The sequence below is a fragment of the Mustela putorius genome, unplaced genomic scaffold (assembly GCF_011764305.1).
Source record: "Mustela putorius furo isolate JIRA1106 unplaced genomic scaffold, ASM1176430v1.1 tig00000198_pilon_pilon_pilon, whole genome shotgun sequence".
In the NCBI taxonomy this organism is placed as follows: domain Eukaryota; kingdom Metazoa; phylum Chordata; class Mammalia; order Carnivora; family Mustelidae; genus Mustela; species Mustela putorius.
The window spans coordinates 1,325,192-1,350,262 of NW_025421311.1; the positions used below are offsets into that span (position 1 = coordinate 1,325,192).

At 44.7% G+C, this 25,071-nt stretch overlaps 1 protein-coding gene across 4 annotated transcripts in view; it reads left to right on the forward strand.

The window, feature by feature from the left end:
• The window catches only part of DYNC2H1 (dynein cytoplasmic 2 heavy chain 1), a 256,629-nt gene that overhangs the window by 32,295 nt on the left and 199,263 nt on the right, over positions 1-25,071 (forward strand). For 3 of the 4 annotated variants that reach the window (XM_045077504.1, XM_045077505.1, XM_045077507.1), the window contains exons 22-37: positions 618-823; positions 1,945-2,100; positions 2,187-2,301; positions 2,965-3,135; positions 4,774-5,156; positions 6,407-6,539; positions 6,642-6,759; positions 8,203-8,315; positions 10,515-10,634; positions 13,703-13,853; positions 15,154-15,359; positions 16,543-16,725; positions 18,164-18,346; positions 19,874-20,097; positions 20,830-20,945; positions 24,343-24,542. In XM_045077504.1, the coding sequence (XP_044933439.1) occupies positions 618-823; positions 1,945-2,100; positions 2,187-2,301; positions 2,965-3,135; positions 4,774-5,156; positions 6,407-6,539; positions 6,642-6,759; positions 8,203-8,315; positions 10,515-10,634; positions 13,703-13,853; positions 15,154-15,359; positions 16,543-16,725; positions 18,164-18,346; positions 19,874-20,097; positions 20,830-20,945; positions 24,343-24,542 (2,778 nt within the window). The remainder of the gene's footprint in view (positions 1-617; positions 824-1,944; positions 2,101-2,186; positions 2,302-2,964; positions 3,136-4,773; positions 5,157-6,406; positions 6,540-6,641; positions 6,760-8,202; positions 8,316-10,514; positions 10,635-13,702; positions 13,854-15,153; positions 15,360-16,542; positions 16,726-18,163; positions 18,347-19,873; positions 20,098-20,829; positions 20,946-24,342; positions 24,543-25,071) is intronic. The other variant, XM_045077506.1, reaches the window with a different exon arrangement.

Consider the following 25,071-nt stretch of genomic DNA (forward strand, 5'->3'; position numbering starts at 1 on the left):
TTCCATTACAGTTCAGGTTAGATGAGAATTTTATATTAATGATGAACTTGGCCTGCTCAGTACTTCCATGTAGCAAAACACTTCCCACTGTTTTCCCTTCGCTTCCTACCATACAAAGAGTGTATGTCATTTATTATTCCCAGTTTTTCTTAGGAGTGGATTTGTTTGCCGCTATGTACTGCGTCTGTTGAGGGACAGCCTGGTAGTTATACACGTCTGTCGTACTTCCGTCCTGTTGACTGAACTTACTCTTTGGCTGGGAGACGGGGACACCCCGTCGTGAAGCAGCTGAATGCTTGGGTGGGACAGCTCTAGTGCTAGGCATTCTTTGATTACTCCGTCTGCGCGGAGAGCTGTGGTGGCAGCTGCTAATAGTGTGAGTGATGTTTTAATGATGATGCTTGCAGTTTACCTCTAAGTACTGAATGTTTGTGCTCTAATTTATGGTCTAATTTTGAAATCAAAATTTTACTGTACTTGAAATTAGTAATTGAAAACAATCTGTTGAGAAATTGGTATTGATGTTTTTTTCACCTCTAAATAAAAAATGTTGGAAATAAAATGTGAAAGGAAAGCGAGATTTTACTCTGAATTATTTAAACTCTTGACTCTTACAGATTGAAGTAATGAAAGGAAATGTGAAGTCACGTCTTCAGATCTATTATCAAGAATTAGAAAAATTTAAAGCTCGTTGGGACCAACTAAAGCCTGGTGATGATATTATTGAAACCGGCCAGCAAAATGCTCTTGATATAAGTGCCAAATCAATAAAAGAGAAGAAAATTGAGTTTGATGATCTTGAGGTCATAAGGAAAAAGCTGGTGTATGTTTTTTCTTTAAAATTGATAGTAGTTGTTTCGGTTTGTATTTGCAGATGTTCTTATGTCTGTTTATCTTAATGTTTTTCTTCATATAATTCTGTAGATTTAAAGAAAACTAAGAAGGGCCCACGCCCAGGAGTCGTGGCTGCATCCTGTCAGGAGAGAAAAAGAAAAGCAAATTTCTGTTTAGGCCTAGAAGTAGAACAGATAACTAAACTGACTTAAAAGTTAAATTCCGGAGATGGAGCCCTTGCTTTTTGTGGTTTCATTGTATTTAAAAATGGAATATATGAAATTAATGGAAAATTGCTTTCAGAGACTCTGAGAAAAAAAAAATGAACCTAGCAAAATAGGACAATTCCATGAAAAAAATTGTTTTGTGTTATAATAATATAAGGTATTAGGTGTATTTTATTTTATTTTAAAGATTTTATTTATTTGAGAGAGAGAGCTGAGCGAGAGAGAGAGCACACATAGGAACAGTGAGGGACCGGGGGAAGGGCAGGGGGAGAGGGAGAAACAGGCTCCCTGCTGAATAGGGAGCCCAAAGCGGGGCTCCATCCCAGGACCCTCGGATCATGACCTGAGCCAAAGGCAGACACTTAACCCACTGAGCCACCTAGGCACCCGCAAGGTATTAAGTTTAAGCGTTATTTTAGGTTTGGTCTCTGTTTAGGCATATGCATCAATTGGTAAGATGATTGTCTTCCAGGGATAGTGAAGGATTTAGTACACGCTTACTAAATGGCATTCTACCTTTTCTCTAAAAGGATGTCTTATATTCTAGAATCTAACTCTTGGATATTAATAGTAATCTCTTCTCAGTTAATCCATGAATAGATATAATTCTGAATATTTCTATTTTTATGACATATATGTTGTACATAAATATATTTATGTGTGTTACTGACTGCATTTAGAGTCCTTTAGAAAAACGAACATTACTGAATTTAGAAGAGGTTATACTTAAGCAGTTAGAATGAAATTCTCACGTAGTCACCCATTGTCTCACAATCGGACCTGTGGGCGTGTACACACACACACACACAGGGAAGGTGGTTCAGTAACAATGATCGGAACAGTTTTTAAGGATGTAATGGTGTTTCACCCTTTGTTTCTATAGTGATGACTGCCATCATTTTGGACTAGAAGAGCCCAACTTCTCCCTGGCGCACAGCGTCTCCAAGGACATTGAGAGCTGTGCGCAGGTTTGGGCGCTGTATGAAGAGTTTCAGCGGGGGCTTCAGGACATGGCCAGCGAGGACTGGATCACGTTCCGGTGGGGTCCATAGGCTCTACTGAGATTTTTGTCATGTGGTAGTGTGTTTGGGGACGTGCATTTTAAGGTGTCGTGGTGTTTTCCAGGACGAAGACCTATCTGTTGGAGGAGTTCCTGATGACTTGGCATGACAGGTTACGGAAAGTGGAAGAACATTCCGCCATGACAGTGAAGCTGCAGTCGGAAGTCGACAGATACAGAGTAAGGCCCCTGTACTCCTGCCGCTGTCCAGGGTAACACAGGTCACCATGCCACCGAGAGAGTGGGGATTCCAGCTTCTGGTGTCCATGATTCCATCACATGAAGAAAGTAGCAAGTATAAAGTAAACCACAAACATTACTGATGTTTCACCTACACTTTTGAAAAGTTTTAACTAAGAAACTTATGCTTCAAGTTATAAATTAGAGTGCCGATACCTCCTAGTACAATTTAGGATATGGGTCATTTAGCATATTTAGGATATAGGTCGTATTCTAAATAAAAAAAATAGCAACATTTTAGGTCATGTTTTAAAATATATCAAACTGTTCTCTCATTTAATAATCTTGAAATCAAATTCTCAAACAGAATTGTACAAAACTTTTCATTAAACCCTACTGTGGATACATGTAAATATCCCTTTGTAGTTTGATATATTTTAAATATAAAAAATTATTTAAAATATATCAAACTACAAAGGGATATTTACATGTATCCACAGTAGGGTTTAATGAAAAGTTTTGTACAATTCTGTTTGAGAATTTGATTTCAAGATTATTAAATGAGAGAACAGTAATTAAAAATTTTGTAGCTAATCGTAAAAGGAAATAACAATTTGCATTTAGATAATCTGTGTTCATGTGTGTATATATATTTTTTCACAGACTGTAATACCTATTTTGAAATATGTGAGAGGGGAGCATCTTTCTCCAGATCATTGGCTTGACCTTTTTCGTCTACTTGGTCTTCCTCGGGGGACGAGCCTGGAGAAGTTACTGTTTGGTGATCTCCTCAGAGTAGCTGATGTGATTGTTGCCAAAGCTTCAGACCTTAAAGTAGGATTCACTTTTATAAATATCTCAAAAAAATATTACTTTTGTTAATATTTGGTTTTGTTTTGTATTTTATTTAAATAGCAAGTTAAATATATTTTCTCTTACTATGGTGACAGTATTCTCCTATTCCATTCTTCTTTTTTTAGTAATGCATCTGAATCTGTAGGGGGTGTAGAAGCATTATAAACCTCTTTCTTCAGAGAGAGAAAAAATATGAAAAGAAATGTCTTAGTTTAAGAAGGGAGTCAGCTTTAATCAAAAAACAAACAAATTCAAATCATTTTACATAAAATACATTTAAAATCATGGGATATATTGTAAATGGAAGCAAAGGGATGTTAAGTTCCAGAGAACAAAACCAAGAACCAATTTGCTAATCAGGTTTAGAAAAAGTCTGAGGTAAAAGTAAAACGTGCACAGTTCTCAATTCTAACATTAGTTGCAGACTTTCTGTGTTGCGTTCTGCCCATTCAATGTAAAGATAAAAGAACTCATTCTCTTTTAAAGATTTTACTTATTTATTTGAGAGCAAGAGAGAGAGAAAGAGAGTGCGTGAACACACTGGAGTGGGGTGGAGGCAGAGGGAGAGAATCCCAAGCAGACCGTCTGCTGAGCATGGAGACCGTGACATGGGGCTCCGTGTCACAACCCTGAGATCTTGACCCGAACTGAAACCAAGAGTCAGATGCTTACCCAACTGAGCCACCTAGGCGTCCCCCAAATAAAAGTATTCTTGCTGTTGAATTGTCATATTTTCTACTTAATATATGTACCTTTGTGTTTGTTCATAATCTTGGAACTTATTAAATAATTGTGAGGTTATGATGTCTATAGAACGTGGTAATTAATCACTTGAGGTGTATCAGAACTTAAATTACTGTAAGATTTCTGAAGTCTGCAAAATTTTAAATATGTTAGGTTTATTGTTTTTTTTCTTTTTCTTTTTGGTTGGTTTTGGTTTTTCTTGGTTGGTTTTGGTTTTTTTTGAGAGAGGGTGGTAGCAAGGGATGGGGGGAGAGGGAGAGAGAGAATTTTAAGCAGACCCCATGTGCAGCACAGATTCTAATCTGGGACTCGATCTCATGACACTGAAATCCTGACCTGAGCCAAAATCAGGAGTTGGACACACACCCTACTGAGCCACCCAGGTGCCCAAAGACAGACTTTTCAAGAATTCTTGAATTTTTTCTCTTTTTAAAATAAGAAGCCTATAGCAGAACCTTGTGTATACTTTGACCATGTGAACCTGGATACTTAGTGTCTGATCTCTCTCTTTTTTATTTACTTTTATTTATTTTTTATTTTCAGCATAACAGTATTCATTATTTTTTCACCACACCCAGTGCTCCATGCAATCTGTGCCCTCTATAATACCCACCACCTGGTACCCCAACCTCCCACCATAGCAGAACCTTGTGTATACTTTGACCATGTGAACCTGGGTACTTAGTGTCTGATCTCTCTTGATACATTAGTGATTCTTTTGGATTGCATGTAAAATATATTCATTTATTATTATTATTACTTACTTTATTATGAAAAACCAAATAAAAATATAGCTTCTTATGAAATGTTTTATGATTATGTGTATGGTAATTAATGTTGAAATAATAAATATGGATATTTTTTGTTAATTAGGACTTAAATAGTCGGGCACAAGGTGAAGTTACAATTAGAGAAGCTTTACGTGAACTTGATCTCTGGGGAGTTGGAGCAGTGTTTACCTTGATTGATTATGAAGACAGCCAAAGTCGAACTATCAAGCTAATTAAAGACTGGAAAGACATAGTAAATCAAGTTGGAGATAACAGGTGCCTTCTTCAGTCCTTAAAGGATTCTCCTTATTATAAAGGATTTGAAGATAAAGTGTCAATTTGGGAGAGAAAAATGGCAGAATTGGATGAATACCTACAGAATTTGAACCACATTCAGAGGAAGTGGGTGTATCTGGAACCCATCTTTGGCCGTGGAGCATTGCCCAAAGAGCAGACACGCTTCAACAGAGTTGATGAGGACTTCAGGTAAGGGTAAAGCCGTGTAGGAGCTCGACTCGGGCGGCAGCGTTTTCTCCCACATCACCAGGCGCTTAGCGCAAGTGAGTGCCTTTACATTATGAGCGTCGTCGGCGACTCCCGCCTCTTCCTCCACTGGATCCCTCGAAGGAGCTGTTTTTACTTCTTGATCGCGGTCCCTCCCGCACGGCTTGGTAGTGACAACACTGTTCCTGGAGTGTCAGGGTACCGGTGGTAGTGCTGACATCTCCCCATCAGTACTGTGGTGACTGAGGTCATCCATTCTGTTCCCGCTGGAATACGATGGGCATTGTGCACGCCTTGTGTTGCTTCCTCTCTGACCAGTATTTAGAGAGGCGACCACCTCTGGCTGGAAGTCTCCTCCCGTGGCTTTGGGGAGACCCTCCTCCTGTGTTCTGCTCATCTGTCAGGGTCCCCTCAGGCTCCCGCACTCAGGCCTTTCTCTGCGTGGAGGTGTGGGTGCCCCCACTGCTTCCCTCCGCACACTTTGTGGGCGCTCCTGGGCACCCCCCGTTCTCTCCCGCCCGCTGTGGCCCCTCCATGGCTTTATGGAGCCCATCTTTCTCTTCCGAGCTCCAGATAGACGAGACACACCCGGCGCATCAAAGCCACAGTCCCCGTCCGTGCCTCACGCAAATCTGTGCTTTTCCCCATCCATCCCTGCCTCCACGGCTGGTGCCACCCGGCTTGCTGCTCACAGTGGCAGCCTGGCGGGTGTTGGACCTCCCCAGGCACCTCCAGCTCCATGAAGCTACCAGATTCGTGCACTCTGACCTACTTGCTCTGTTTGAGTCTGTCTCTTCTGTCTGTCCTTTCTTGCCTCTGCTCTGAGGTACAGTTGTCACTCGCTTGCGGCGCTGCCCAGCCTGGGGCTCGTGCTCGTCTTCCCAGGAAGCCACTCGCACAGCAGCCAGTGTTCTAGGCCGAGGCCAGGCTCGTGGCTGCTTTGCTTTCCCACTGCTCCGAGGATGAAGTCCGGTCTGCTCCACGTCCCCTCCTGCAGCCTCTCCCGTGCCGTTCTCTGTTTGCTTTAAAAAAGAAAAACCTAAGTATTTAAAAACAGTAATGGGGTATTCTTAATTTTTAGCATGATTTTTTAGAAGTGTAGTGATGTTTTGCTGTTATGATAGTGTTGCCTCTAGTTTGTTATATGCAGGCAAAAAATAAATGTCTCAGTATTTCTCTTCCAGCCAAAAACTGCTCAAGTAAAGGTAAAAATAACTGTTTTTTCTCTGCAGGTCAATAATGGCTGACATCAAGAAAGACAGTAGGGTCACGACATTAACGACTCACGCGGGAATCAGAAATTGTCTGTTGACGATACTTGATCAGCTTCAGCGATGTCAGAAATCATTAAATGAGTTTTTGGAGGCATGTTTTTTAAAATTAGACTTCTATAATAAATTATGAAGTCCTTTTTTGTACGACTCATTGAAAAGATAAGGCTCTTACTCTCGTTTGTGTTTGTGTCAGGAGAAGCGCTCAGTGTTCCCCAGGTTTTACTTCCTCGGCGACGATGACCTGCTGGAGGTGCTGGGCCAGTCGACCAGCCCGTCAGTGATTCAGTCTCACCTCAAAAAGCTGTTTGCTGGTAAGATCGGCCTGTCTCTAGCACGTACTTACTGCGTTCCAGGCTCTGCCAGGCACAGTGCTCGGCTCGGAGGTAAACCGTCGAATAGAATGCGTGTCCCACACTCGCAGCGTTCACGGTTTAGTGGAAAGACAGCCTGCTGCGTGGACAGCCCTACGGCACTCCCTGCAGCTGGCATGGCTGAGCTGTGGAGCGGTTGGCGGCGTCTTGGGTCGCCTGCAAGGCGGCATGGGTGGTGTGGTCTGCAGAAGGAGGCTGGGTGGGTGGCGGGAACGGGCTGTGGGGAGGGGGAGAGCATGCTCCTTCACTGCGGAGTGGATCCACTCCAGTGGCATCGTTGTGAGTGGGGAGGTCGGGCGGAGGAGTGACGTCAGGGGTCGTCTGGGTGCAGAGGGTCGTCGGGCTGTGGGCCGAGGCGAGGTCACCTGGTGACCAGTGTGCTGACGGGGCTGAGCGTCCCTCTCGCTGAGCCGCCGTACGCAGGCCAGGACCTGTGCAATCCGCCTGTGATAAAAATCAAGACGAGTATTTTTTCAGAACCTTCCATTTGTTGGAGTAGAGCCGTATTTTTCAAATTCAGTCAAACATTTCCATCACCTACACTGACAGGATAAGCGCGTGGCGGCCCCCGGGGCCTGGTCTGGCTCCCTGCCTGACTTCCTGCGGGATGGTCTTGCTGGACCACAGCCGTGCCCGTGATTGCGTAGTGCTGCTCTTGGCTGCAGGGCACACCGGAGTAGCCAACACGGACACTGTCCGGCCTGCAGAGCCCTAACGTTTCCGCGCCTATGTGTGCGGAGCTCTGGGGCGCTGTGTCCGCAGCCGTGACCTGGGCTGCGGGAGGTAGTGGCTGGAGCCCTTGAAATCAGCAGGCTTGCGTTCACTCGGCCTCCGCCCTGGGTTAGCCAGTTCCGAATTTACCACTCGAAGCTTGGTTTCCTCCTTCACGTTGGAGATAATAACTTACAGGGGTTTTGGGTGTTTACGCATCAATATATTGAAGTATTTTTGTACCCCAGAAAATAAAGTATGCATCTGGGGGAAGGGAGGTCCCATTTGCCCTACCCCTTTGTTCTTCTCTTCCGTCTTCTGTTGTGGTAGCGGAATAATCGGGAGTGTTCTTAGGCGCTCGTTGGCATCTGGCCTTTTGCTTTGCTCCTCATCATGTCTTTGAGATGCCCTTGGCTATGCTTCACTCCTTTTTGTTGCCGAGCCCAATGCCAGTGGGGGAGTGTGCTGGCCTAGACATCCGCCTGTTGGGGGCCTGTGGGCTCTTTCCATTTTTGATGAGGAGAAACCGTTGTGTTACGTAGGAGAATTAGCATAATTCTAGTACATTGTGATACATATTATGAGGTACTCATACACTGTGGGAGTGACGTACCTTGTTTAATAATTATGTCTTTCACCCTTTCACATTTCCATTGATCTTCTGTATTCTAGGTATTAACAGTGTCTGCTTTGATGAGGAATCCAAGCATATCACTGCAATGAAGTCTTTAGACGGAGAGGTCGTGCCTTTTAAAAACAAAGTTCTTCTCTCAAATAATGTAGAGGTAAGTATTTCTTCCAGTACGAAAATGAAAAGAATTAACTGTATGAACTTTGTTTCAAAAATAATTTAGTCTAGGGGCACCTGAGTGGCTCAGTGGGTTAAAGCTTCTCCCTTTGGCTCAGGTCATGATCTCAGGGTCCTGGGATCAAGCCCCTCGGCTCGACCAGGGAGCCTGCTTCCCCCTCTGTCTCTGCCTGCCTCTCTACCTGCTTGTGATCTCTCTTTGTCAAATAAAATCTTTAAAAAAAAAAAATTTAGTTGATTTGTTAGGTAAAACTTAGGCCTTTTAGGAAACTCATCTCGTATCTTAAAAAGATGATTTGTTAGGTTCGGAATGATTTGATATTGAAAAAAATATAGATTTTTTAGTCTTTGGAGAGCAGTATGTAACTATGAAAAGAATCTTTGCTTTGGAGTCCAAAGGACTGGTTATTAATCTTTGCTCCTCAACTTATTAGCTCGTGACTTAGAATCACAGCTTTCTTATCTGTAAAATACCCATCTTACTACCCAGCTTCCTGTCTGTTGCAAAGACTGTTGTCAATTAGATGAGGCATGTGGCTTTACGTCCAGTGCATCGCATCTGCAGCGTGAATACGCACTGGGCACTTGAAGACAATGTATTTCAGGAGGCGGATTATGATTTGTTACTCACTTCCATGCTCCCAAAATGTGTTGTGTGACGTGGTGGTTGGACAAGATGATTTTATATGAGATGATTCGGGTGAACAAGTAAGTGTACAACTAATGCATTTATAGGAGCACCACTGCTCAGTTGGCCCTGCAGCCCTGGCAGTGAACATCCTTTGATGTGTATCTAAGGCAGGTACACAGCAAACCAGACTGCAGGAGGTTGCAGCCCAGTGCATGGTAATTGTCACGGACAAGAATGCTCTCCCAGCTAGTGGCTGGGGCCCAGGCCTTACCACTCTCACGTCTATACAGTTGAGCAAACGTTCTGTTCCTAAGGAGGCCTCAACGTTTGATTGGATGTTGGTGACATCAATCAGGTGATTGAAAGCACGCGTTTGTTAGTAACTCCCATGTTTGTGTTTGGTGAAGAGTTTGGTTGTTTTGTTGTTGTCGTTTGCCTTTCTTGGGGTTCTCCTGGGAGTAGATGAAGAGAGAGAGGAAGGGCATCAGTTCCAGCAGCGGGCGCCAGGCAGCTTTGCCGGCGGAGGATGCTGGAAGTCTGCAGGCTCAGCCGCGGTCAGCAGAGCGGCGTCTGCAGCCTGGCACGGAGACCTGAGCCCAAGCTTCTGTGGCATTGGAAGTTTGTGCTGTTCGTGTACCGGAAAGGGCTCTAAAGATGGAGAAGTCCAGAGCGTGGAGTCTCAGTAATGACGAAGAGCTATTTAGCATTGTAGGTTTGGCACTTATGTTTTATTGCAAATGTACGGTCTTTTGGAGTCATGGTTAATAAGTATTCATTGCTGTTGTTATCAGTTATTATTGTTAGGTTAATTTCACTTGGCTTTATTATTTTATCTACCTTCAAGTGACAAATGTATTATTTTTGCCCTGAAGGAAAATTAGTTTTAACGAAGTGGCTTAGCTCCCCAAATAACAGAGCTCACCATAGAAAAGCAGGCCCTTCTTCCACTGCAGCTTCTGCGTGTGAGCGCACCAGGGCAGGCTGAGCCAGTCACTGTGACTCTCATTTCCTCTCCCCGCTGTCTGGTTTGATTTCTTGCAGCACTGGAATGGAGGGGTCAGTCTGCTCGTGTTACAGTCATTTGCCGAGATGATGACGGTCATAGCTAACTATACATTTGGGAGTTTTCATACGTAGCCATCATCCCAAGAGGTGAAAAGATGGTTTTCCTCAAATTATATAACTTCTTTAATAATAAAATAAATGATTATAGGTCATGTAACACATTTTGGGAGTTTGAAAGTCAATAAGAAATTAAATCCTGCCTCTTGAAATAAATGAATAGGGTCAGTCAATAGAGTGTATATTTGTTTTATGAGTGTATATTTTATGAGTGTATATTATTATTTTTTTAGGAGTTTCCCTTATTTATTTATTTTGAGAGAGAGAGAGAGAGTGAGCGAGCATGTGAGCGGGCAGGAGGGGCAGAGGGAGAGAATCTCACCATCGTGAGGTCACTACCTGGGCCAAAACAGGAGTTGGGTGCTTGACTGACTGAGCCACTCAGGTGCCCCTTGTGTGTATTATTCTTAATTTTATTTTCAGACCTGGTTAAATGATTTAGCCTTCGAAATGAAGCAGACTCTGAAGCAGTTGTTGATAGAATGTGTTACTGCGGGACAAAGTTGTCAGGGCTCAATTGACCCGTCCGCGTTCCCTTCACAGGTAAGGGGGCTCCTGTCTGTAACCTAGGCAGGCGGGTTTCGTGGGAAGATCCCCGAAGTAGAGGCCAGGGGGTCAGACGGCAGCATCTTTGTTCTTCCTTTCTCTAGCAGCTGATACTGACAGATTGCATAACTTCTGAGTCTTGTCCCCACACCTGTACACGGTGACAGGACTGCCTGGCCGTGCCATTTCCTCTGGCTCCGCTGGTTTGCTGACAGCGAGATGCTTTCAGAAGGCGCTGAGATCCGAGGCCCTCAGGCCAGCGAGGGGGGTCAGTGGTGCAGGGGCGCCCCAGGGCCTGATGGTTAGTGCCTCACTGATGCACTGAGGCCCATCCCCTGGGCCCCCTTCACCTGTGGACTCATCTAGGAGGTCGCTGCTGGCGGGAGGTTAGCGGGGTGTCCATGCATGTCTGGATAGAGCCCTAGCGCTGGACTGGGGTGTTGGCGGGAAGCCGAGAGCTGTTCTACTTTGGGGTCATGGACTTCCTGCAGCTTCGTGTTCATAGGAGCTCACACCTGAGATCCCGGCCCACAGCTGTGGTCACAAAGCGTGGTCGGGGGTCTTACCCCGGTGTCACTCCATGTGGTCCTGAGGCTGGTGTGAAGTCCTGCCTTGTTCAGGATTTGTTTCACTGGGGCTGAGACTCACGCTGCAGGTGAAGGACATGAGGGCATCAGCTCTCAGGAACTGTGGAAGGCTGGTGGTGTTGGAGATGTTCGCAGATTTCTCACAGGAAAATCTACCCGGTGCTCGAGGTTATAAGCTTTCCAGATGATATGGGAACAGGTTTTATGTTGGTTCTTTTAATGCTTGAGAAGTTAGATGGAAAACTTGAATATTTTAGATTCTTAGCCATTGTATTATTCCTATCATTTGCATCTTCTAGCATGTCAAGACAAACTAAAGTATGTCTTACAATTCTTGTTAAGCTCTTAGAGAAAATTAATCATCAATGAACAATAATAACATTGCAAAGTCACAGGTAAGCTGCTTTATTACTTCTGGAAAGGTTCTCTGCTGTCAACTTCTGGGTAGGATTTAAGTAAACTTGGAATAAAAGGCAAAATATTAAAAATTTCCAGAAGGAAGGATTGCAAAGCAATTGATTGGGGAAATGACAACAGTCAGGAGATGCACAGGAGGGGCGGGTGCAGGAGGGGACTGCTGGGTCCCAGCCCGCAGCAGACCTCGGGGCTCCCACGCACCTGGCTGAAAACGGGGACCACAAAATAAGTCAGCAGTTCATGGTCCCATAAAATCTGAACTATTGAAAATAGAGATAGTTTGTTGTCAACCAAAACAAAAAATTCTAGTGTCTTAGCAGTTAATGCTAAGAAAAACTTCCCTCAAGAGCGTTTATGTGCAGGAGTTGGATAGCCTGGCTGTGTGAGTGTCTGGTAGGAGTTATGGCCGCTAGGTCAGGATTCTAGAGGTGCTTTTGTAAGGACCTGACCTAAGGTACACAAGGGATGTTCTGACCTGGGAAGGAGACCATGTGCCGAGTGCAGGGACTTGGCTAGACCTTGGTACAATCCTGCTTTGTCACTGTTATCAGAGGGACTCATGCAGACACAGTGCAGAGGGCCTGATGATATGTGCATTGCCCATTTATTTGGAAGGTTAAATTGTAAAATGTTTGCAAAGCACTGTTAATGACTGCTGCATTTTAGGTTATTAAAATGCAGTATTATTGCCCAGATACTGTAATGGTGGTGTGACTTGAGAATTATCCAGGGCAGTATTTTGACTACTATTTCTGCTAGCCTCTCACAGAAATTGTCGAGCAGATGATTAAACAGAGATTATCCATGTGCATTTATAATGCAGAAGTTTAGTCCTGTTGCCTGTGAGGAAGTCCACAGGTAGGAGTATTAGTTTGGAAGTGGCAAGTGAACATTTTCGTATGAAGGTTAAAGAGCAAAGGTCTTTTCTCCAAAAGCGGATTTGGTCTGCTTAAATGCCGTCTCACACACCTGAGGAAAGAGCCCAGGGTGTTTGTCCCACAGGTGAGGGGAGATAACTTTGCCCTGGAAAGAGTTACTCTTCCTTTAAAGAATGGTATTTAATGCTGCTTAAACAAAGATATTTATGTAATGTTTTTGAGAGTAGATTGATGCAGTGTGTTAAGTTAGAACAAGATGGCAGCTTCGCCTGCCATGTGAAGTTCTCAACGTGTGCACAGATGGCGGAGCCAGTAAGGAGAGGCGTCTGAGGGCATTCATGTGGGCGCTGGAAAGTATCTGCTTAGTAGCGTTAGTGGCTTTATGTAATGATGGAGGATATTGGTTTAAGGGAGGATATTGGTTTTCTGCATTCATCGAAGAACTCTTGAACTATTGCAGCATAAGCTTTTGAAGGCTAGTGTTTGAATGTGTAACGGCTTTATCAGTAGCCATGCTAGGTTGGTTCTGTTACAGAAAGCCTTTCAAGCAGTGTTAACACTTCATGTTTTATGTAAATATAAGGCCTCCTTGATCTATAGCTAGTATCTCTTTATGGATATTAGACTCAAAGATGGAGACAGAACTTAATTTAAGATGAACTTGGAATTTTGGGATTTTAGAGTTCTGGAGTGTCCTGAGATGACTTTGGAATGCACTGGTACCTTTGCATCCTTGAATAGAAGCTGTTCAGGGGTGCGCTTGGCGGTGGGTACTCAGGAGGGCCCAGATTGCATGGAGCACTGGGTGTGCTGCATAAACAATGAATCTTGGAACACTGAAAAAGTAAAGTTTAAATAAACAATTTTTATCAAAAGAGGAAAAAAAAAAGAAGCAGCTATTTGTAAACAGGAGAGTCTGGAAAGTAGAAAGCCTCTTTGGTTATAGGGGCCTGGGAGCCTGGTGGGTTCTAGGACCAGAAAGGAGGCATGTAGGAGAGTTGTTGGCAGTGAATTGTTAGCTAGCTTTGCTGTGGACTGCTCCGGACTGTGCGAGGCACCAGTAACGTTGAGTTAGAGACGTGGAACAGGACTGGAGATCCAGAGGAGGGTGTCTTTCCTTAAGTCCCTGAAATTTTCTGAGTAAATTTACCTTTTAAAAATAACTTTTCTCTTTGGTCCTTAGATACTGTGTTTGGCAGAGCAGATTAAATTCACCGAAGACGTGGAAAATGCCATCAAGGACCACAGTCTCCATCAGATTGAAAGTCAGCTGGTGGCGAAGCTCGAGCACTACACGAGCGTGGACACAGGTGGTGAGGATCCCGGGAACACCGGTATGAGAACTGGCCCGCTGTCCACCGCTCCGGGGGCTGGTTAGAACATCCTGCTTTCACACTGTACCTAGAGTCCGTCCTTCATTACTTGAAACGGATGTGGAGACCTTCCCCGGACCGGGGTGTCGCCTTCCTGTGGCCGCGGTCTCGTCCCTCCCCCGCACGCCGGGATCCCCGTGTGGGACTCCAAACGGCGATTGCCGCGCGGGCAGGAGGAGCGCGAGGGACGTGGGGCGAGCGGCCGGCCCCGCGCACCGCCACCACCCTGCCGCCGCCGCCGCCGTCCCGCGCTCGCCCTGCTCTAGGCGCGAGCGTCCCGCAGAGCGTCCCGCAGAGCCGAGGTGCCGGCTGTGCCCTCCGTCCCGCAGTCGGCCCGGCCCCGGCGCTGGGTGGAGTTCCAGTGCTCCTGCCCATCGTGGGCTTCTGGCGCCGGTGACCTTGTCGGGCTCTGCCCCGTGCGCCCCCCAGGCCCCTGCGGCCGGGGCGCCCCTGCCGGCTCTGCTCTGCGGCGGGAGCGGCGGCGGCCACGTTGGGCCCCGCGGCCTCTTGGCTGCGACCGCCGGGAGCCGACGCCACGCTTCCGAGACTAGCAGTGTCCGCGGCCGTTGCGCGGTGCCGCCGAGGTGGGGATCACCGGCGGGGAGGACGCCCGCGCTGCCGGAGGGGAGCCCGGGGATCGCGCTGGGTCTCTCGGGCCGTCTCCCAACCCCTGCCCCGCCGGGCCTGTGCGGTGCTCGCGGCTCCTCTCTGCTCCCCTGCTCCCCTCTCTGAGGCCCTGTCCTCACGCCGCAGGCCTCGTCCTGTGGTCCCGGGAGGTCCCGGATGGCCCAGGAAGCCTCCTTCCCTCGGGCCCCAGCGCTGCTCGGGCTCTGCCACTGCGGCTCGGTTCTGCTTCTCCAGCCCGCGCTCCCGGCGGCCGTGGGACACCAGACAGACCGAGAGAAAGGAGCCGAGGGCGCGGGGGCGCGGCGCACTCGGATCCTGCCACGTTTGCAGACCGTCTGTGCCTCCTGACGGCTGCGCGGCGGTCGGGGCGCTCCGTGGGCTTTGTGCTGCTGCGGCTCCCTCAGACCGGAACCCTGTCCTCGCCCGCAGGTTCGCGGCCGCCGTCTGTGTGGGCGACCTGCCCGCTTCTTCCCAGTGAATCTGACCACGCTGTGGCGCGTGTGACTTACAGGCCCAGGATCGTTCCCAGGGTGGTGAAATTACCCCTCGGTTTCATTAGGAAATCCGCGCGTGTGTGTGATAAAGATGCTCTCGCAGGCTGACGTTTCCTCCAAATACTTTAATTTGCCCACAGAGTCTGGCGTTCTGGAGCTTAAACTCAAAGCACTGATTCTTGATATTATTCATAACATTGATGTGGTAAAGCAGTTAAACCAAGTTCAAGTTCATACCACCGAAGACTGGGCCTGGAAAAAACAAGTGCGGTTTTATCTGAAGAGCGACCACACCTGTTACATGCAGATGGTGGATTCCGAACTTCAGTACACCTACGAGTACCAGGTACGGCTGGGGCAAAGCGTCGCATTTTTTCAGCTGAAATCATTTATCTTTCATTTGCTATTGGATGACAATTGTTTTTTATTTTAGTCATAACTTTTAAGAATTTTTGTGTGTGGGACTGTCTTTTCTGTTTCATCATAACACAGAAGGTGTTACAGCAGAGAAATATTTGCAGAAAAGTTAAGGTAATGGCAATATTGTTCCGAATTCTGTGCATGTGCCTTTTCTTAGAGTAATGGTAACTCGGAAATGGAGCTCTTCAGTCCAGGGAGAATGGAGCCTGGCAGCGTTGACGGGAGTGGTCTGGCCCGCACCTCTTCCCTCTCCATCTCTCTTTCTCTCTCTTTCTCTCTCTCTCTCTCACACACACACACACACACACACACACACAGCCGTCACCACCACGCCAAAATACGCTTTTGCGTGTTTTCAGAGAATGCTCCCAGTTTGTGAGATGAGAGAATCCTCACACAAATAACCTGCCTCATGGAACTGTCTTCAGAAAACCCATCGCATCCTCTGCCTTGTCCTGTCACAATGACTCAGTCATCAGACGTGTCAGGCAGCTACGTGAATAAGTGTATGTCTGGACAGTTGCCAGCGGACACTTTCAAAAGGAGATGCGTTTTGAGACCGAAATCTGTCTACCTAAGTTAAGGAAAAATTCTGTAAGCTGCAGCTGGAATTGGAATCTATTTTCCCTAAAACTAAGAAATTTTGAGAATTATTTGATGTGTTGATATTAATATCATAAGGAAGTTTTCAAAATAATTACAGTTGAGTCTCTAAAGTGGTTCTGACTTATGAAGATCCTAAGATTCAGGGAATTACTTTACATGAATTTTTAAATACAAGACAGATTGATTATTGTATAATGCAGTTTTGAATTTCTTTGCCTTAGTAGCATGTCTCTGTACCATCATCAAGAACTTGAGAGACTTTTCAGAAAACCTTCTGGTGTAGTAACTGAGGATGGGGTAACCTACTGCTTTGAAATGACAAAGTTTAATTTTGGTTTGTGCTTAAAAAGCTTCCTCTAGTAAAAATGTATTTTGGGTATATTTCTATGTTAACAGCTTCAACTTTTTGGTTACTTTTTTAGCTTTTTAACGAATCCCACCACGCCAAATGTGTAAAGTTGCACAAAACATGAATACTGAGACTTTGTATTTCCCTTGTGTAGGGCAATGCTCCCAAGCTGGTCTACACGCCGCTGACGGACAAGTGCTACCTCACACTCACGCAGGCCATGAAGATGGGCCTCGGAGGAAACCCTTACGGGCCAGCGGGAACAGGCAAAACCGAATCAGTCAAGGCCTTAGGTGGACTTCTTGGAAGACAAGTTTTAGTTTTTAATTGTGATGAGGTAGCATGCACAATTACGAACTGTACGGTAGTGTGTTAGTTGTGACTTCGGATTAGTATTCATGTACTAATATATGAAATAACCTATTTTTTTGGTAAAGATTTTATTTGTTTATTTGACAGACAGAGATCACAAGCAGGCAGAGAGGCAGGCAGAGAGAAAGAGGGGAGGAAGCAGGCTCCCTGATGAGCAGAGAGCCCGATGCGGGGCTCGATCCCAGGATGCTGAGACCATAACCTGTGCCGAAGTCATAGGCTTAACCCACTGAGCCACTTTGGCGCCCTGAAAGCCCAATTTTAAAATCACTTTATTTTTGGGTAACTTGAAAACAAAACTTGTTTTAGTTGAACAAAAAACCGGAGAGTTTGCCGAGTTTATAGTCTCAGAGGTTTTCTAAGAGAACTAGTACAAATAAATAATTTTAAAGATTTTATTTATTTATTTATTTGACAGAGATCACAAGTAGGCAGAGAGGCAGCCAGGGTGAGAGGAGAAGCAGGCTCCCTGCTGAGCAGAGAGCCCAATGTGGGGCTCAATCCCAGGACCCTGAGACCATGACCTGAGCTGACGGCAGATGCTTTCACCCACTGAGCCAACCAGGTGCCCCAACAAATAAATAATTTTAAATACAGAATGAAGTTTTATGTTAGAGTAGAAAAGAAAAATGTTTTGGTTTTGTTTTTAACTAGTGATTCATTAGTTGCACATAACACTCAGTGCTGGGGGGCCTGGTGTCTGCCTTCAGCTCAGGTCATGATCCCAGGGTCTTGGGATTGAGTCTCGACTTGGTTCCCTCCTCTCAGGGAGTCTGCTTCTCCCTCTGCCTGCTGCTGCCCTGCTTGTGCACGCATGCTCTTTCTCTCTCTGTGGCAAATAAATAAAATCTAACAAAAAAAAACCCAAACAAGCAAACTACCAAAACACCCAGTGCTCATCACATCACGTGCCTCTTAATGCCCATCCCCCATTTATCCCAGCCCTTCACTGCCCTCTCCCCCAAGCAACCCTCAGTTTGTTTCCTAGAGTTCAGTCATGAAATTTAAGAAACAAAACAAATGATTATAGGAGAAGAGAAGGAGAAAAGTTTTTAGCAAGGACAATAGTGAGCAGAAAAGAGAAAAAAATTCATTTTGAAAACACCATTTTCAAAACATTTTGTGTAGGATTTGTATTTCAGCTTAAGGATAACTGAAAATCTATTTAGTTCTGGGATATACCCAGAACTTTCCAGAAGTGAGTGTACTTCCCAGAACACTCACATGAATTGTTTGTTTATTAAACCCTATAAAGTATAGCTATTTAATTTATGCCTTAAAAAGAGCTAAAAAGGCACCAGTGGATGAAATGATTTTCTTGCCCCTAAATGTCAAAGTATTAAATGATTATTAGAGATCCTGACTACTTCTTCATAGATACAGTTTTTGCTGTTCCTTTTTAGGGCATCGATGTGAAGTCAATGGGACGAATTTTTGTTGGTCTAGTGAAGTGTGGGGCCTGGGGCTGTTTTGATGAATTCAACAGACTGGAAGAGTCTGTGCTGTCAGCCGTGTCCATGCAGATCCAGACAATTCAGGACGCTTTGAAGAATCACAGAACTGTGTGCGAACTGCTTGGCAAGGAGGTATAGAAAAGTTGGGAATTTAAAGAATTCAGGTATTTTTTAGAACTCTGCCTACTCCCACTCAGGCAAATATTTGGTCTTTGTTTCTTCTGGCATCCCTGTTCAACCTTTTCACGTGTGCGTTGTCCGAGGTTTGTCACCGTCTTTTGGTCCCCCTTGACCATTCACCTTCAGAGTTTCCGCACGGGGTACTTCATCCCTGGTAGTACCTGCTGGCGTAGCAGGTACCCAGTGTTCCTGGTCCTGTCTCGCTGCGTACTTGTCAGCATCCTGCCGGGGATGGGCTGCTGTACATTTTCCACTTTATGATGGGGAGAATGCGGCTTGGTGAGTGAGGAGGAAGTCATGGGGCTGGGAATTGACCCCAGGACTGTCTCAGTCTGAGGCTTGTGTTTCTGATCCCTGTTTCGTGAGGATCTTACAAGACTAAGCACTTGGCTGTTTTTCCCTTCCTCACTTTTCCCCATCAGAGAGAGACACTCAAGTCATGAGAGCGTGAACTTCCTTGCGTAGAAAGTGGGAGCTTCTCTGTATAGTGCATGATGATGATGACACTGCAAGTTCAAAGTCCCGTGAAATTATCCTCTGATCCGTAATAACATTTTCACAGGACAGGTTTTTCAGGGCAGGCAGGGAAGTGAGACCAGTTCTCAATTACTAATAATGTTATTTACATGCTGCTTAAACTCTTCATAAAGAAGAGAGGAATGATCCAGTTTTTACCTTTCTGCCATCACAATTTACTTTCTTACACACTGAGTTTCCCCCTCCTTTCCTCCTGCAACAAACGGAAGGAGTTGCCCTTTCTCCCAGTCAGCACTGATCTTTCCACTTACATGCTAGAGTCTCCTTCCCAAGCACCTTGCCTTTGTTGTTGCCTCCATGATAGACGGAGCCCTTCCTCCTCTCCCCATTCCTCTAGGTCTTTGAAACATAACCAGATCTTTTCCTTTTTAATAACATGCAGTGTCATATGTAATACTATTATAATATTTGATCTAATTAAAACAGAAGCCAACCTTCCCTTCGCTCAGCTTTCTAACCACTTCTCTTTCTCCTTTCTTTCCTTTCTAGCCAGGTTTTTTTGCTCTAGGTGTCTGTGCTCACCTCCCATTCATTGTTCACGCACTCTGACTTGGCCCTGAGTGTGCTGTTGAAGGCGTTCCTACCAGGGACTCTTGTGGTCTCGGGCCTCCCCTGTCAAAGCGTGAATCCCACGGTGCTTGCCTGTGGGCTGTGAGCTTCAGAAGGACATAGACTGTTACAGAATCTCGGTCAGAGTTGTGTTGTCTTTGTGTACCCAGCAAAGTGCCCGAAACCAGGAGGCTTTCAGCAGGCATGGACGACTCCGAGAACTGGTTATCAGGGACTTCTGTGAGCAGCGCTCTCCTTGGGGGGTGGTTGTGCGTCTCTGCCAAGGTCGAAGATTTGTGTGTAGGAATATGTACAATAAAATGTCGGCTAGCAACATGTTTTATATTTATAGTTACACATATTTAAAGCCTATATTTCAAATTAACATTTCAGGTAGAAATAAATTCTAATTCTGGAATTTTCATCACAATGAATCCTGCTGGAAAAGGTTATGGAGGAAGACAGAAGCTACCTGACAATCTTAAACAGCTTTTCAGGCCAGTAGCCATGTCTCGTCCAGACAATGAGCTTATTGCAGAAGTTATTCTGTATTCGGAAGGCTTCAAGGATGCCAGAGTCTTGGGCAGAAAATTGGTAGCTATCTTCAATCTAGCCAGGTGAGTTTTCCTCTCTTAAGTATTTTTGTATTTTTTGGTTCGAGTAATTGATTATGGATTAGTGATCATTTTTCACATTTGTCCAGTGTGATTTAGTGATTTTCGTATTGGTAATTATATTGTACTTTAGGTATCGATAGGGAAGATTCTAGTTTGAACAATAAAACATCTGACTCAAAACTTTGTTTTCCTTAAACGCTATTAATTTGATCTCACTTCTTTTCTGCAACATTTTTTTATTGGGGTGCTCCAGCTAAACGATACTGATCATACGTATCAGCAGACCCTTCAAAGCCGACTGTTCTCTGGAGGGAATTTTCCACAATTTCTCTTATGTCTTATTTCTAGTAATAGCAGTGGGCTTGTAGCTTCTTTGGGCAGCCTAGAGTTCTGGTTCATACTACGTAAGAGCTGCTGAGAACTGGAGTGCCAGAATCCAAGAGCCAGGCGAATGGACGGAAGAGTTGAGGGGTAACGGCCCCAGGTGCTTGTCTTTTAGTGTCTTCAGGAGAGTGGGAGCCAGGTCATGACAGGTTCACCCTCGTCCTTGGGAATTGTCAGTCTTCAGTGTTTTACTGGAGTGACAGGTCCTGTGACTGGGTCCTTTTCATAAATTAATTGGAGTATCAGTACTTGTTTCTATGTGTATGTAGTTATAGTCTGTTTTTCTTTAGTAATAAAAATAATTTCATACAGCTATCTAATGCTTTGTGATTTCTGTGTCTATTTAAGGGAACTTTTGACACCTCAGCAACATTACGACTGGGGTCTAAGAGCCTTGAAGACTGTTCTTAGAGGAAGTGGAGGCCTTCTTAGGCAGCTGAAGAAAAGTGGCATTAAACAGAACGGTAGGGTTTATTATTCAGCTACAATCTCATTTTTAAAAAAAACCTTTAAATTAGAACACGTTTAGATTCTGGCCCCTCGTTTCTCCTGTTGTTAACAGCTTAGACTAGCAGCTCTGTTTCTCACAACTAGTAGACCAGTACTGATAATATTTTTTAACTGAGATCTGTACTTCATTCACATTTTCCCTAGTTCTTACCCAGTGTCCTATCATAACTTTAAAATGTGCATTAAATATTAAATAGTTGTGCTGTGTAGAGGAATAGTCTAGTTCATGTCTCCTCAACGTGTGATGGGCATTAGAATCACCTGGAGGCTTGGTCAAACGCCAGTGTTGGGTCCCTATGCCCAGCTTCCTGAGTCTGCAGGTCTGGGGCAGAGCCTGAGAATTTCTCTCTTATGAAAACCAGAACTATAGAAACTGGCAGGGATTTTCTCTTTCAAAGAGATAGCATAACAAGCAAAGTTACCCTTTAAAAAACTTAACATTCCAAAAAATATCTTTTTTTTTTTTTTTTAATTTATTTGACAGAGAGATTACAAGTAGGCAGAGAGGCAGACAGAGAGAGGAGGAAGCAGGGTCCCTGCTGAGCAGAGAGCCCGATGCGGGACTCGATCCCAGGACCCTGGGATCATGACTTGAGCTGAAAGCAGAGGCTTTAACCCACTAAGCCACCCAGGCGCCCCACCGAAAAATATCTTTTAACTGTAGAATAATTGTAGATTTACAGTAAAGTTGTAAAAACAGCATTCCCATTGCTTCCTTTCTTACTAAGGCATATTACTGTTAACCGGCGTCCAGACTTCTTCTGGATGGCACCTGTTCTGTCATTAACGCTCTTTCTGCTCCAGGATCGAGTCTGGGGTGCCTTGTTGTCATCATGTCTCCTTAGTCTCCTAGGTGCTATGATGCTTTCCCACTGGGCTGGTTTTGTTTCCCGGGTCCAGGTCCTGTGTCCTGTGGACTCTTCCTCAGTCTGGGTTTTGTCGTGATGTTTCTCTCACGATGAGACCAGGTTCTGAGCATGTGGAAGGAACACCAGAGAGGCGAAGGGCCCATCCTAGCGTATCACTGAGACCCTTCATGTGTCTGCATGTGCACAGTGAGCACACAGTGTCACTGCTGATGTCCACCTTCTGGATGGTCTTAGTATTTGTGGGGTGTCTCCACTTTAACAGTAACTGGTTGTTACTGTTTTCCTCTTTCCCCACTGTCGGAATCTGGTTACAAAAGGTGGCTCACCTTCCAAGCAGGCAGGCAAGGGTTAAGCCCCACCTCTTAGAGGGGGAATATCTACAAATATTATTTGAAAATTTTCGGCAATAAGATTGGTCTCTTCTTTGCTATTTATGTATTTATCAATTTGTCTATTCAGATCAGACTCATGATATTTTACTGCCTTTTTTCCCCAGTTGTGTAAGATAAATGATTCCCCCACCCATGGCTGTGGGCCTTTATGAAAGGCCAAATATTCAGCCCTCCAGACTGGTAAAACAAAGCCTGGGATGCCAGGGCGGCTCTGTTGGTGAAGCGTCTGCCTTCAGCTCAGGTCATGATCCTGGGGTCCTGGGATCAAATCCCACGTCAGGCTCCCTGCTCAGTGGAGAACCTGCTCCTCCCCACCAATGTTCTGTCACATACTCTCAAATAAATAAACAAACAAATAAATAAATTCTTAAACAACAACAACAAACCAAAGTAAGTTAGGTGTCCCTGGGTGGCTCAGGTGGTTAAGTGTCCATCTCTTGATTTTGGCTCAGGTCATGATCTCAGGATCTTGGGATCGAGCCCCTCATTGGGCTCCCTGCTCAGCATAGAGTCTGCTTGCAATTCTCTCCCTCTACTCCTCCACTCACTTACATGCCCTCTCTCTTTTTTTCTCTCTGTTAAATAAATACTAAAAAAACCCACAAATAAACAAACAAAAAACTGAGTTAAGACACTGAAAATAAATCAGTGTAGAAAAATGCTCATGTGAAATTATCTGTTTGGGCTTTAAATGATCAAAGTCTGCCTCTTACACGCATGAAGCTGCTTAGCTCTGTTATTGGGTTGGCACATGCCAGGGAAGAGAAGTCATTTGGTGAGCTACTTAAATTACTATTTTTCTGTTGTCTCTCTCTGCTGATTTTTAAGAAATACTAAAACCAGACCTGTAGTAATTAAAAATGGCTTACTAATGCTTGAGACAAACTCTGTTGTGGCCATGCGTCTTTGCGCATACTTAAACAGGGAAATATTCAGCCATTACAGAGAAATACCAGATGAAAGATGGTTTCTTGCCTTCATAGATATGTCTTATCTATCAGCAGCTACTTAAAGGATATTAATTATTCTTGAAAAAGTAAAATTCTTGCAACAATGTTTGTATTTATATTTGGTTTAGGGATGGGTTTCTGAATCCTTTTTGAGCAGGTCTGATTAAAGATTGTTGCCGAGTTAGTTTTTAGTCTCAGGACTTCGAATTTCTGGGAGGCAGTCCTGGGTGGATTTGGGGATGCCTGAGTCTGGACCTTGTTGATCTGGGTGTGAGTTCAGCCATTATACTGCTCTGCTTCCTCGGGTAAATCACTTAAACCCTCAGAGAGTTAATATTCTCATATGTAAAATCAGAATAATGTAACAGTTTCTTACTTTATACAGTTGTTATAAGGATCACAAAAAAATGGTGAAGTTCTATACAATTATAAATGCTAGCGACTTCTATTTTATTTTAAGATTGATTTTTTTTTTTAAGATTTATTTATTTATTTGACAGAGAGAGATTACAAATAGGCAGAGAGGCAGGCAGAGAGAGAGAGGAGGAAGTGGGCTCCCTGCTGAGCAGAGAGCCCGATGCGGGACTCGATCCCAGAACCCTGAGATCACGACCTGAGCTGAAGGCAGTAGCTTAACCCACTGAGCCACCCAGGCGCCCTATTTTAAGATTGATTGATTGATTTTTCTGAGGGAGAAAAAGCACACATGAGTGAAGGGAGGGACAGAGGGAGAGAGAATTTCAAGCATACTCTGTGCTGAGGCCTGAGCCCGACACAGGGCTCCATCCCAGGACCCCGAGAACATGACCTGAGCTGAAACCAAGAGTCAAACATTTAACCGACTGAGCCGCCTAGGTCCCCCAGTGATGTTTATTATTAACTAAAGTCTGGGAAACTTGGAACTCAAATTCTGTTAAAGAGTCCAGAACTGTACTTAGGGACCCTTGTTTCTCAGTGGTCAAAGGATAGTAAGGTAAGCTCGTCAATACACATGGTACTGCAGGGCTTTAACTGTTACTGAATTCTAGCACCTCATGTAATTACTAGTAGTGCTCTCAGGGTACTTGAAAATTGTGTTTACAGTTAGTGAAACTTTCTAAAGTAAGTGACTAATAATTTTAAATGAAACTTTTTCTCTAGTTGACGAAAGTCATATTGTGGTACAAGCCCTGAGGCTTAATACAATGTCAAAGTTTACATTTGCCGATTGCTCGCGGTTTGATGCGCTGATTAAAGATGTGTTTCCTGGAATTGACTTTAAAGAAGTGGAATATGGTCAGCTGAGCTCTGCGTTACAGCAAGTCTTTGAGGAGGCCAACTATGAAGTCATACCAAATCAGGTAACCGTCAGGCGTGATAGGAGCGCCTGCGCGGCTCAGTCGGTTTGAGCGTCTGACTCTTGGTTTCGGCTCGGGTCATGATCTCAGGGTCATAGATCGAGCCCCACTCAGTCTTCCTGCTCAGTTTGGAGTCTGCTTGTCCTTCTCCCTCTGCTCTTCCCCCTACTTGCCCTGTCTTTCTCTGTCAAATAAATAAATAAAATTTAAAAAAACAATACTTTAGAATATATTGATCCTTTCTCCTAATTACTTACTAGCTATCTTTATCTCTTATTTTCTGTTTAAATCTCATTTACTCATGGATGCCTTCCCTGATCTTTGAGTCCAGATGAGGTTTCATTGCTGTGTGTTTCATTACTTTTCCTGTTCTTATTCACACTTGATCGTATATTGCATGAATACTGATTTTCCCTCATCAGAGTAGTGTTCATGGAAGGTGGGATCTGTGTCTATTTTTTGTTTTTTAGAGATGTATTTATTTATTTATTTGACACAGAGTGTGCTCAAGTGGGGCAGGGTGGGGGGCTGA